The sequence below is a fragment of the Syngnathoides biaculeatus genome, chromosome 9, assembly GCF_019802595.1.
Source record: "Syngnathoides biaculeatus isolate LvHL_M chromosome 9, ASM1980259v1, whole genome shotgun sequence".
Lineage (NCBI taxonomy): Eukaryota > Metazoa > Chordata > Actinopteri > Syngnathiformes > Syngnathidae > Syngnathoides > Syngnathoides biaculeatus.
The window spans coordinates 19,707,728-19,721,509 of NC_084648.1; the positions used below are offsets into that span (position 1 = coordinate 19,707,728).

A 13,782-nucleotide genomic window follows, 5' to 3' on the forward strand; every position below is an offset into this window, starting at 1 on the left:
GACTCTGCGCGACAACGCCGTCGATTCAAAAACAATCGGACTTCCGCTTTCGCGTATTCTTTGGGTTCCCGTGACTGATGAGGGCGATCGAAACCGTAACAAACGCGCGTGGCGTGATATTAGATGCCGCACACCGTGGAACTTCTGCACTCTGTGCGCTCTCCGCAAAGCGTTCCGGAACACCGCTTGGCTTCCCATCTGTTCGAATGAAGATGCACGGATAGAAGAAGATAGAATGTTCCGCAGGAATGGTCATAAAATGAATCAGATGCAGGCGGCCGTTTAAACCGTGCCCTTATTCAAACCCTTTTATTAACCGTCGGGCCATCTTTTGACGACATTCCGCAACCGATCCTTCAATTAAATTTGATTGACGCAGATCAACGCGCCGTCCCCGCGTCGCGTGCCTTCCAAATGCGTCAGCCGCTTTTAATCATCAACCTTCAGTTGGATGAGCGCTGGGTTGTGCGGGCGACGGAGGAGTGTAAGGAAGTAAATATGTGCCACCAGGAGTGATCACATTTTCAATAGTTGGATTTCAGTGTGGGCGGCACGCTGGCTCCGCTGGTAAAGCGTTGATTGGCCTCACAGTTCTCAGGATCCGGGTTCGATCCCGGACCCTCCCGCGTCGCGTTTGCACGTCCTCCCCGTGCCTGCGTGGGTTTTCTCCGGGCGGGCACTCCGGTTTCCTCCCACGTCCCAAAAACATGCAACGTGAATTGGACGCTCTAAATTGCCCATAGGTGTTATTGTGGGTGCGACTGTCGCTCGTCTCGATGTGCCCTGCGATTCACTGGCAACCACTTTAGCCCGTTGACAGCTGGGATAGGCTCCAGCACTCCCACAACCCTTGTGAGGATAAGTGGCTAAGAAGGTGGATGGACGGTAATTCAGTGTAACTTTTCAATGTTAACAATTCAACGGGCTACAATTCACCGTCTGTCCCACCAAGCAGGGTTACTTCAGGTCAGAACCAAACAGCCAGCCAATCCAGTTCTGCTTTCTTAGTCACATGACTTCAGAAAGCGGAACTGGATTGGCTGGCTGTTTTGTTTCCGAAAAGCCACGCAGGCACGGGGAGAACGTGCAAACTCCACACGGGCGGGTCCGGGATGTAACCCGGGACCTCAGAACTGTGAGACCAATTCAATTTTGATTATTTGTAATCCAGTTCAGTTGTATTCATTTTTAGATGCAAACAAATATGTGCGTTCATCTGAGATGATACGCTGTGGACAATTAATTTAATTTAATTAATCAGAAATATTTCTTTTCAAACATTTGTTTTTTTTTTTTTATGGAACTCTTGTGTGCAATACATTTTTATTGAATCATAGACTTTTCTTCTCCTGTATTTAATTGCCGTTACAGTGGCTACTAAAATTATGAAAAATACTTTTCAGGTGTAAAATCTCTGCCTCGCTTTCGATGAACACGGGACAAAAAAAGTTTTCATTTTGGACTAAATAAGGGAAAGCAATCTTTCTTTGGACAATCGGGTAAGAAAAAAAAAATCGATACATTTTAATCAATAGTTGACAACATTGCCAAGTTGTTTAAAAATCAGCGATAGCGAATATCTGCTAAAACTGCTGTGCTGATGTTTTTCAACCAACTTTTTGCACTCCATTGCTTTGCACGCTAATGTATGTCATTATTCTGCAATAACATTATTATTCATTATTATTATATATTATATATATATATATATGATACAAATTACTCAATTGAATGATGGGAAATTTTTGCCAAAGATTTTCAGGGCTTGATTTGAAGGCATTATGTAACACTGAGTCCGATTCGGTGAGAAGACTTGCAGGATTTCAGCCTCAAGCAGGCCACGAACTTTTCGGGTTGACCGAGCGCCTGCGTTGGGGCCACCGAATTCTTGGAGCGGGTCCCGGGCCGGGGTGGGACTTTTTGCGGCAGCCTCCCTTGACGAGGCGAGAGGAGATGTTGACATGCGATTCTCCAGCCAATCAGAAGGTCACCTCCCTGTCTGGATTTGGTGGGCGACAAGAGTATATAATGGCGCCCGCGTCGGGGGCAAAAAGGCAGAAGTGACAAAGTCGTCGGAAGGACCAACTGAAGAACTCCAACTTGGACATCGAGACAACATGAAGACTCTCAGCCTGCTCGCCATCTGCGCCCTCCTCTCGGTCTGCTGGGCCACGGGAGGTAAGACCGGAGCATCGCCGTTCGTCCTCATGGACAACTCAGCTCAGAACTTCATTTTTGTGTCCTCGCAACAGTCGTCGAGTCTTACGCGGACCACGACGGCGACGCTGACCACTCAGACAACGGTGACCTCGCCGATGCCGGCGACAACGGAGACGCCGCCGACAACGCCGACTCTTCGGCGTCCGATTCTTCCGACTCATCGTCAGACTCATCCGATTCGGACTCTGACTCCAATTCAGACTCTGACTCTGATTCCACCTCTGACTCTGACTCTGACTCTGAGTCTGATTCCGACTCTGCCTCAGATTCCTCTTCTTCTTCCTCTTCCTCCGAGTCAGCCAGCACTGAAGGTAGGCCATCGATGTTGTCATCTAGCAAATCGCGACAATGATTGAGGCCGCAAATGTTCAAAAGTGGTGATCCAGGGTTCAAAGTTCAAAGCATGAACGAAGCCAAATTGCAAAAATCAACGGTTTACAGATGATTTCATCTGGAAAAACTGCTCTCAAATTCTTTACTTGAGCTAAATTTATCTTCACTCCAACATTCAAAGCTTTTCTCTCAGACAAAATGGGACTTCAACATACTTCCTTGGCACCAATGAGCAACAAGGCAGCGGCCTACTGAAAAATCTGACGACATTTCCCATTGCCTGGAACAATTTCAGTCGGGTTGTTTTGGAGGAGCTTTGAGAACGTTTGCGCCTGTGTTTGTTCCCCAAAGCCTCTCAAGATCACTCTCAGGACGACTCTCACGTGGTTATGAAGCGGGACGTCGCTTCCGTTCTGCTGAGGACAAGACGCCAGGCGCCCCTCTCCCTCTACCACATGGAGCGGTACGAGCGGTTTGGCAAAACGATTTCGCCCGTTCGCCGCTGAGCGCCCGTCACTGATGCCGCGTCTTTTTTCTTCCCGTGCAGCCTGAGAGAGGTTTGCGAGCTGAACGCGGGCTGCGACGAGATGGCGGAGACCCAAGGCGTCGTGGCGGCCTACACGGCCTACTACGGACCGCCGCCCTTCTAAGCCTCACCTGCGCGTGTCTCTCGTTCAGAGAGATTCGGGTTTGGACCACGTTGTGATCGCGCAGACGGTCACAAACATTTTGCACAAACCACGTCCAGAAAGGTGCACATAAATTCCGCAGTGGCCCAAAAGTTTGCGCAGCCCTCCCTTCGCATTAACACGATGAATGGCGCTAAAATGTTTTTGAATGATTGTATTGACATATTTATGCCGTGCTTCAGCAGCCGCTCTAGTAATGAGCTCTTAGGTGTACGGTACGTAGCGTTAGCGGCTGTGTACAGCGTTTGTGAAGTGTACGTGAATAATCTGCCATGGCTGTAACGACACGTTGCCTCTGGATTTCATAGAAATAAATTATTTTATTTGTCCAACGGTGACTACAAATGTTTCTTTTTTTCACGAGTAATGCACAATTCATTGCACTAGTAGAACGAGAAGAAAAGTTACTTTTTTTGCATTCGCGGATGATATTTCCGCACACTAGCAGAACAACTTTAGCATTCTGGTAGGACTCCAAAATGTTACAAATAAGGCAAGACGTTCACTAGTTGACATCTGCGTGCTACTAGTGAAGCACTAGATATCAATAAATAAACATTTATAATGTCACTGATAGCATCCGTGCATGCAGTTGTCAAAAGTGCACATTTGGATCGCTAACAATGTGTAAAGTACAGAGTTGTCCTACTCGTAATGACAAGGAGTGTACTAGTGCAAGGGTCTTGGTATCGAGAATATGGAATAATTGCTCAGTTGTATGAGAAGTACTTTGAGGATTTCCTTATGGTGCGACCAGTAGAGTCCGGGAGGTCGACTTTGTGGGACTACGATCAACTTTTAAGAGCAGAGTAGCGCCCTTTTCGAGGCTATTAGCTTTAGCCGTAGCGGCGCTCAGATTTTAACATCCGACTCGATGGCCTCAAAACCTTTTCTTGGTTTGGATCTGACCTGTCCTAGAGGAAAAGTGGGGGAAACGAAACAATTTTTAAAAAAAAACATCGTTAGTGAGACACGCTGAGTGCTACCTTGTGAGGGCAAAGTACATATGAGCATGCAGAAATATGGAATGTACACATAACTATCAACAGATCGGAGCAGATTGCAGTCGATTTTGGGGCCGAGCACGTGATGAGAGCGTTCATCAGGTCGCTCCGATACAGTTTTTTTGTTTATTTGTTTGTTTGACTTCTTTATGACACTAATAATTAACTTTGCTATCAGTATTAGATAAAGACGGCATAATAATTTGTTCAAAACTCCCAACTTCAGCAGGTTCATGGGTTACGTTTTATTGACTTCTGTTGAGCTGATTTGTTTATTATAATATTGGAGGATTGTTCTTAGTAATAATTGTCTCAAAAAAAGAAAAGAAAGAAAAGAGAAAATACAGTCAAGGTTAATGCAAAAATAATAATAATAATAAGACAATAGAGAAAATACAGTCAAGGTTAATACAAATCTCTAACAGTCTAAAGTACCATTTGGAGGGTGGGGGAGGCCTAATAATGTAATCAGGCTGTACAATTTAAAGAAGAAATTCATATTTGTCACAAGTAACTTTTTATCCAGAAAAATTGTCACATATTTTGAAATGTTGACAAAAGATAAATGATCACAGAAGAAATTTAGAAGTTGTTTGTGATGAATATTTGACGACCTTGAAAATGTTTATTTTTTTGCGATATAAAAAATAATTTGATTATAGTTATGGCACCTTATCATGTATTATTGTACCAATATATTGAGTTATCAGAATGTGCTATTATTATTATTATTCATCCATTTTCTTTGCCGCTTATCCTCACGAGGGTCGCGGGAGGTGTTGGAACCTATCCCAGCTGTTATTATTATTATTATTATTGTTGCTATCATCTACCCATCCATTATCTGAACCGCTTATCCTCACAATTTTGCCGGAGTGCTGGAGCCTATCACTGCTATTATTACTAGCATTATTATTGTTATTAGGTATTGCAGTCATCAAATTCAACAGCTTGATAAATAATCAAGATTGAAAATCAATTTGTTTTATTTTGAATAAATAAAACATTGTAATGTCTATAATAGTAAATATTGAAATAATAATCAAAATATACTACTACTCTACTGAAATAGTGTTCATACTTTGTTGTTTTGTGCATGTTTGTGTGCGTTAATGTAGCAAAATTCACGTTTTCTGTTTGTGTTCAAGTGGCGTCACAGTGTCCCACAGAGCAGCAGAGCCTAAGAGCGCCACCTGCTGGACATTCAAAACTTTCCAGATAATCATGCAGGCCTCTTTTGTGCTTTCCAAGGGAAATCACATTTTTTTTTTCTTCCTGCTTACTTCATCGTGAACAAGTAACCATTGATACAGCACTTTTTTTTTAAATCTTCAATTATCAAGTCAGCAATCAGCAGCCAGTTTTTTTTTTTTTTAACTCACTTTCTAATGTCTTTCAGCTCTTTCAACGAAGAACTAAAGATTCAATGCACCCGTCCGTGTACATCACGTTTGACTCCTGAAAAAGAAGTTGAATTATGACAAGAGATAAGATTAGCGTTCGCCTGAGCGAGGCCGACGTGTGCTCACCTGTGACATGTGCCGCCGCTGCTGCCTTATCAATCAAAACACGGCCATGCATGAAAAGTCCCGGGATTGGGAGAGGGGGGGGTGGGGGGCCTCAAGTTGCTTCCTGCAAGTGATAGCGATTGGGCGCGTCCATATTGACCAATTACTAATCGATTGTTCGCTCATGCACGTTGATCCGTCACATGTGACAGGACCGTCCAGGATGTGCATTATTAATAGAAGTGCTATATTGATTAAATCTGATCAATCTGTTTAAATCGGATCAACCTGTACTCAATTGAATGCATCACAAAGACAAGATATTTAATGTTCAAATTGAGGTTGTTTTTTTTTTTTTTTTGCAAACATTAATTTTATTTCTTTTCGAATGAAACTTTTATTTGTTCAATTTTTTGGAGCGAGTTAATTGGCAACAGTGTCGTGCCTGTGTCCAAAAGGGACGTCCCCAAAGGGCTCAGCAGTTCGAAAGCTAGGATAGTACAAAGTTCACTAGCAAGTACTCCCACAAAAATTGTCAAATGTACAATTTCTTGGAATTTCGGGATCTCATCATCTACAGTCCACGATATCTTCGAAAAATTGGGAGAATCTGAAGAAATGTCAAGGCACGAGCCAACATTGCATGCTCGTGACCTTCGATCCCTCAAGCGGTTCTGGATTAAAACCCGGCATCATTGTGTAAAGGATATCGCCACATGGGCTCAGAAGTACTTCAGAAACGCAGTTTGTCACTACAGTATATCTACAAATGCAAGTTAAAACCCTAGCATGCAGAACGAAGGCCACACATCAGACCAACATTCAGAAACGCCTCTCGGACCGAGTTTATTTCAGATGGCCTGAAACAAAGTGGAAAAGTGCGCTGTGGTCTGAAGAGGACACATTTCAAATAGTTTTTAGAACTCATGGACCCCGTGCCCTACCAGCTAAAGAGGAGAGGAATCATCTGGATCTCATAAAAACCAAGTACTGTGTTCTACAATGGTATGGAGGTGTGTTTGTGGACATGTCATGGGTAACTAGCACTTCTGCGAACACACCATTCATGCTGAAAGCTATGTGCAGGTGTTAGAGCAGCACGTGCTGCCATCCAAGCAAGGTCCTTTTCAGGGACGTCCCTGGTGATTTTAACAAAACGATCCCAGCCCACGTTTTGCACGTGTTACAACACCCTGGCTTCGTAGTAAATGAGTGCAAGTACCAGACTGACCTGCCAGTCCAGACCCGTCCCCCACTGAAATTGTGTTCTGAAGCGCAAAAACAGACGAGTGGGCACGCCATGAGCAACAGGAAGCTCTAACATTAAATATCTTCCTTTGGTAGTCTATCTGGTTGAACATAGATTGAAAATGATTTTTTTATTTACATTTTGCACACCAACCCAACTTTGTTTGAGTTGAGGTTTGTCCATATTGTCAAAACAAAACCTGCAGTCCAAACTTGACACACACGGTTAAAGTTAAAAAGGTTTATTTAGATGGGCGTTCATCTACTTTCAAACAACATATTCTTTGAATATAATCACTTGTCAAAATTACAAAATCATTGTACACCTTAAAAAGATGTGTCAAGGCGCTCATTGCATCTTTTTTTTTTTTTTTTTTTTTACAGTGAACAAATTTACATAATACAAACGATGATGAAAATATAGAAACGTTAAGTAGAGTTACAAATGGAACAAAAGTGCGATTTAAGGCTGTACACGGATATGCGAATATCATTTGGAGTGTACATTTATTGACAGGCGTTTGCCAGAGTCAGCTCACAGTTACGCCATTTTGCATGACATTAAATAATCTAGTGAAGACATAAATATGTTCATCTTGTACAACAACATGCCTTATTGCAACCGACGTATGCGAGGAAAACTCAGAGTTTGGTGATTTTCAGAGTGTTTAACTTGATCTTGATCTCACTTTCCACCTCTTTCTCCGCGCACATCGCAGGGTTGTCGTACGCTCGTTTCTTGTCGTCGCGGTCTGGATCTCCGACGGCGTTGCAGCATCTGCAGCAGCAGCAACACTTGGCAATGAACGCGGTCACCACTTTGTCCCACGGCTCCAGAGAGTGAGCCCAAAGCGGCAGAAAGTCCCAAGACCGCAACGCCGCCGGCAGACACCCGGGCTTCCGCTTCTGCAGCACGTTGATGACGACGACGGCGACGAGGAGGAACACCAGCGGGCACGCCACGCCCACCAGAACCTGCCACCCGGCCAGCGACAGGCTAAAGACGAGCAGCGGCAGAAGGAAGAAGCAGAAGATGATGTAGACGCCGGCAAACCAGCGGTAGGAGGCCGTGATGTTTCCCAAGCCTTTGGCCAGTCGGATGGGGAATCGGGTGAACGGAATCGGATACCACAGAATGATGCCGGAGATGTTGAACAGGAAGTGTACCAGGGCAATCTGGAGAAACCGTCGGCGCAGAACCGTGGTGAGCACGCGGGCCAACCCGCGAAAGGGCCTCGAGAATTTCCTTCGGGGGGGGGGGGACGCGACTGACCTGCAGAGCGTTGCCCAATGTCTCCCCCGGACTGGCCATGGCTGCCAAGATGGCGGTGGTGGTGGTGCCAATGTTGGAACCGAGAGACAATGGATACGCCCTCTGGATGCTGATGACGCCGATACCTACAAGGGTGTGCACAAGGCCAGACATGTGGTTATTTTCTCTTTGATTCCTGTTTCCAATTGATAAGACCGTTAGAGAAAGAGAGAGAGAGAGAGAGAGAATACAGAACGTTGCTAGTTAGCTGGATTGTTGGACGGATGGATGCATGGGTGGCCTTACCAACAAGCGGGGTGATAGCGGAGGTAAAAACAGAGCTGCTCTGCACGATGAAGGTCATCCCGGCTCCGACTAAAATGGCGATGTACCCTGTGACCCATCCAAAGGGGAAGGGGAAATCTGCACAGACGGAGGTAGAACCGTTAGCTCGCCCGCGGCGCCGTCACCGGTCGCGCGGAATGCGTCGCACAGCCACTCACCGGTGTTGAGTATTTTCTTAATGATCGTGGCCACTTGACCCTTGAGCATGGAGTTGAGCAGCTTGACGATAAGCAGCAGGCAGGAGCACAACACCAACAGGGAGAGAGCCAGAAGGATCAGACCCGCCGCCATGTCGGACAGGTTCAGGTCTACGAAGAGGTGGTCGCCTGACAACGCACGCGTAGAGACGCCATGTCCAGCACACGCTTAGATGAGTGACTCGGTGTCACGTCGTGCTCACATTTCTTGATCTTGTACGTCTGCGAAATGTTCTTCGGCGTGAAGGTGTAGTTGCCGTCGAACCAGCACAGTGAAGGCGAGGTGCAGTTCTCTGGACCAGGAACTGTGACATTGACGGTGCTCTGAAAGGCAACCGCGCGCGGTTTAAAGAACATCTCAACCATTTAAATGCGGTTTCAATTTCGTTCCAGGTGTCACTTGGACAGACGAGAGGCCATCCACATCCTTTCAGTTTTTTGTCAGCGAAACGTTCCCCTGCCCGTCGCTCATCGATTGACATTGGAGCGGCAAAACCGCCCCCTGCCAAGAAGCGTTTCCGTCCCCGACTGCAGTTCCGTGGCTGTTGGAGTTTCTCGAAACGAGATCAGTTTTTTTGAAAACCACGCAAACCAAGGCCTGCTACTAAGACTGCCGAGGAAAACGCCGAACTTCAAGAGCAGCCGTTCGCGCAGTCAATCGGCGAGCCACGGGCAAGAGAACCACACGTGTAGAAAAACTGCAACGTATAAACCTTCGATGGCCTCCAAGTTAAACGAACAAGTAAAAATGGAAGCACATAATCACTTCGGAAGTCCCCCTGTTGTTGTCGCGTCAACGATATTTGCTCTTACCACGTTGGTATAAGTTTCACACCACCTCTTGATGAGACTTTTGTTCCGAGCTGCTGGATCTCCTGTGGCTATTTCGCTCAAGACCGACTTGTCCAGCTGTCTCAGAGGGAAACACAGAACATGCAGAACTGTGCCATCAGAATGACGAAAAACAAAACAAACTATCCGCCAAGTCATATTCAATTGTTTTGGCCGATGCACCCATGTATAGCGCGCACTTTTACCTTTATGATAGAATCGGTGAGGACATCGGTGATGACGTTCAACAGGTCGGGGGCCTCCCCGCTCTGGATGTGGAAGGAGTCGATGATGAGCTTGGTGACATGGTACAAGTAGCCAGTGGCGACCTCCAGAGGCAGCAGCACCAGAACCGACAGCCAGTTGAAGAAGTCGTGCACTGTGGCCCCTGCAAACGCCCTGCGCCAGCCACCACACTCGTGAGCGCAATGGAGATAAACGCCAGGCCGAATGAACTTTGGCAGCAACGTGCATTACTGCGTTATTAGCGTATCTCGACAGATGATGACGATTGTGTCTGTTTTACGACACACTTGATTTATTGAACCACTCCAGGAATAACACGGACATTATCATTTTTAGTTTACACAATTAAAAAAAAAAAAAAAAAAACAGCTGATAAAACACTAAATGTAAATAATAATAGAAATGCGCTTCTTGCATTATACAGTATGTGTACAGTATGTAGAAAACCGCTGCAACGCACCGCATTAAAACAAATGACAAATGTGCGCAATTTACACAAGTCGACGTTTCATAAAAGGGCCAACATTTTAAAGATTATTTGATTTTACGTGTTCAACAGTAACTATGAGTCTCATCTTTTCACAAGCTTAGACAAACAAATTGCTCGGACCACCAGATGGCGCTTGAAGGTCATGTTTGGAAAAATATGTCACGATTGAGACCAATCAGAAGCGTTGGTGAACTCAGTGTGCATTTTTCACCATGAAATCATCTTTTAGCTGTTTATTTTTTAAGGTCAGTGTTGTAAGGTGAAATGATATAAAGATTTTAGGATTACATAATGTGCTATATTCACAGTTTAAACTATTAATATTGGCTATTGTAATACACAGAGACGGCGCGCTTGTTCCCAATACTGTAATTACAACATTTTCTTCTATGTGAGTGGACATTGCGTGTAAAAAAAACAAACAAAGATTAGAATTAATCCATGCAAAATTGTCGCTCAAACAAATGAGCATTTGGGGTTTAAACTATTTCGGATGTTTTCTCAGAGGCTCTCTGAGGTTCGATTCGTTTTTAGAATTGCGCGCGGGCCGAATAAGACGTCCCGACCGGCCCTTCCACGGCCCACGTGCCGTGGGTTCCACCACGCTGCACGAGATGTAAAAGAGTTACCTGCGAAAGACTCTGCGGTCCCCAGCCTGCGTCATGGCGACCAGTGTGTTGGTGACCGAGGTGCCAATGTTGGTACCCATGATGATCGGAACGGCCAGTTGGACTGTTAGCACTGCCACGAAAATGAAAAAAAAATTTATGTTAAATTGCGAATCAATGGCAGTCTGATCGTGCATGGATGTGTGCCAGGTGCGCGGCCGGCGCTCACATCCGGAGGAAACCATGCTGACGACGATGGAGGACGAAGTGGACGAACTCTGAACCAGCAGCGTGACCAGGACGCCGATGACCAGCCCGGCCAGCGGGTTGGACAGCACAGCGCTGTCTTGGAAAATGTCGCCCGCCGCTTTGCCTGCACGGACGAGGCGGGCGAGAGCCGTTGTTTTGCCGCCGGATGCCACCGGAGTGGCGTGTCACGGGGTCGTGCGCTCACCTCCGACCAGCTGGAAGGCCGAGCTGAGGACGTCGAGCGAGCAGATGAACATGTAGAGGAGGCCCAGCAGCGCGGCCACTTTCAACACCGACAACGACACCCTCAGCACTTTCCCGCTGGTGTCCAAAGCTGACACAATCCAGAAAGTCAAAGGTTTTCTCCGGGCACTCCCGTTTCCTCCCACATCCCCAAAAACATGCGACAATAATTGGACCCTCTAAATTGCTCCGAGGTGTGATTGTGCATGCGGCCGTTTGTCCTGATGTGCCCTGCGATTGGGCTGGCGACCAGTTCAGGGTGTGCCCCGCCTCCTGCCCGTTGACAGCTGGGAGAGGCTGCGGCACTCCCTGCAACCCTTGTGAGGATAAGCGGCAAAGAAAAGGGGCGGCTGGATGGATGTTTTTTTTTTTTTTTTTTTTTTAAATGAAACGTTAACATACAATTGCGTGGTGTGGGGGTGTGTTTTTATATGAAGTCAATGTATTTTTGTCCACAATTACCATCATATTGGTATCATATCATGGTATCATGTAATGATACATGTTGCACTTTTCATGAATTCATCATGATATGATACCAAATCTGCCCGGGCGTACACACCCAACCCATTTACTGCACTTTTTTATGGACGACATCGTGACAAAAAAAAAGTGATAAAGTAATCAAAATGTTGATGCGCCATTGTAAAATGCACGCCCAAATTGCTTCTCACCCGACCACGGCACGCCCGCGTCTTTCAGCTCGGGCAGATCCCAGGGGTCTTCGCCCTCGGGCCGCCCGTCCACCAGCGCCAGGGTGGAGTGTGCGAGGCTCCCTTTTTGCTCTGCCGACACATTTGCAGGGAACGCGTCACCGTTTGTTTGCGCAACGACTTTCCCGTGCAAAAGCTCACCTCGGCTGTTATTGTGTCCATTGTCATGCTGAGGCTGGGAAAAACAACAAAGATCATTTCAACAGTCACTTTTAATATTCCAATATGATATCCCTTTTATCGCGTTGCCATTTGAATTCTTCATTTAAAAAAAAAAAAAAATAGCCAACGTTTTGCTTTTGACTCTTTCCAAATGACTCATCAGTCGCATGCCTATCACTCGCCCACATGCCACCAAGTATTGATCACATGCTCACGTGGTGTCGGCAGCCGCAGTAAAATTCCATTAGCGCATCACCACGGCAAGGAAATCAGGCCCAATTGATTTCCTTTCTTCTTTTTTTTTTAAGTTACATTATCACACACCCAGTCATCTTTAATCGCATATTTTTTAAATGGTTACTGCCGCAAAGATTCTCTCAGCACTACGCTCCTTAAATATTTGCTGTCATTGTATTCATTAACTTATTAATTGAGGGTTCATACATGCATTCACCAAACTCTTTGTAAATGAAAAGGAAAATGTTCATTTTAAACAGGTGCGCTACATAATATAGTAATAAAATGATCTGTGCATCTAATTCACCGTTTGTAGAACAAACCCAAAAAATCTTGAACTTCGCTACATGTACAAAAAATGGATGCTTCCTGCAAATCAAAGGAATTCTTGTGTTCACTCATAATTAAAAAAGAAAAAAAATGTCTGTTCCTTTTCTTAGTTTTTAATGTGGACCACCCTGGAAAATGTTTGCTCACAAAAGATACAGTTTAACAAGCAAGATGAGGACTTCAAAGCTTTTCTACATTTTGGCGACGCCGAGACTTTTCTTGTTCTGTGAACTTGTTACAAATCATAAAAGTAGTGTTAATGGACAGAATGGACACACACGCATAATATAATATAATATACACAATGTGTGTGTGTGTGTGTGTGTGTGTGTGTGTGTGTGTGTGTGTTTTGTCCACAGCTGAAGCCCAGAGACCCACTCGGAAACCCAAATTAATAACCGCTTTTCTAATGCATAACACGTACATATGTACTTTATAACAAATGTGTATTGACACTTGATCTTCAATGTAATTAAGTCGATTATATTTACTTTACATCTTCACTTATTACTAGTTTTCAGTATGTATTTGGGGGGGGGTGCATATTATTGTCACTGCTCCAAAAAAAAAAAAAAAAAGACTTTTTAAAAGTGCAAAATGTGTATGATGCAAAGAAGTGTGCTCACCCCAGAAGTCTTGAGTGCATCCATGTTGCGTCGAGCTTTGCGAATGCTGCGTCTACACAGGTGTAGTGTGAAGGTGAAGGAGGGCGGAGGCGGGGCGAGTGGGGCGAGGGGTTGGGTGGAGGGGGGGGGGGGGGACAGATGCCTTCACATGGCTGACGGTGCTCACTGATAAGACAAACACACCTTTTCTGCTTCCCTCGACGACTTCCTGTAATCTCGGCTGTGAGGTCTGCTGGAGTCCAGATCACATT

At 45.4% G+C, this 13,782-nt stretch overlaps 2 protein-coding genes across 2 annotated transcripts; one reads left to right on the forward strand and one right to left on the reverse strand.

Annotated features, from left to right (window-relative positions):
• The first annotated feature begins 1,387 nt into the window (after positions 1-1,387).
• Positions 1,388-3,532, forward strand: bglapl (bone gamma-carboxyglutamate (gla) protein, like). Its single transcript, XM_061830321.1, has 4 exons — positions 1,388-2,178; positions 2,253-2,531; positions 2,905-3,016; positions 3,101-3,532. Exons 1-4 carry the CDS (start codon positions 1,962-1,964, stop codon positions 3,201-3,203), a joined length of 711 nt encoding a protein of 236 aa, XP_061686305.1. The 5' UTR covers positions 1,388-1,961; the 3' UTR covers positions 3,204-3,532.
• Positions 3,533-7,400: 3,868 nt separating this feature from the next.
• On the reverse strand, positions 7,401-13,641 carry LOC133505892 (sodium-dependent phosphate transport protein 2B-like). The gene is made up of 13 exons (XM_061829427.1): positions 13,532-13,641; positions 12,318-12,351; positions 12,138-12,248; positions 11,426-11,554; positions 11,201-11,344; positions 10,993-11,104; positions 9,834-10,026; positions 9,610-9,705; positions 9,000-9,120; positions 8,758-8,925; positions 8,561-8,677; positions 8,276-8,400; positions 7,401-8,178 (listed from the first exon to the last, which is right to left on the reverse strand). Exons 1-13 carry the CDS (start codon positions 13,553-13,555, stop codon positions 7,645-7,647), a joined length of 1,908 nt encoding a protein of 635 aa, XP_061685411.1. The 5' UTR covers positions 13,556-13,641; the 3' UTR covers positions 7,401-7,644.
• Positions 13,642-13,782: the final 141 nt, after the last annotated feature.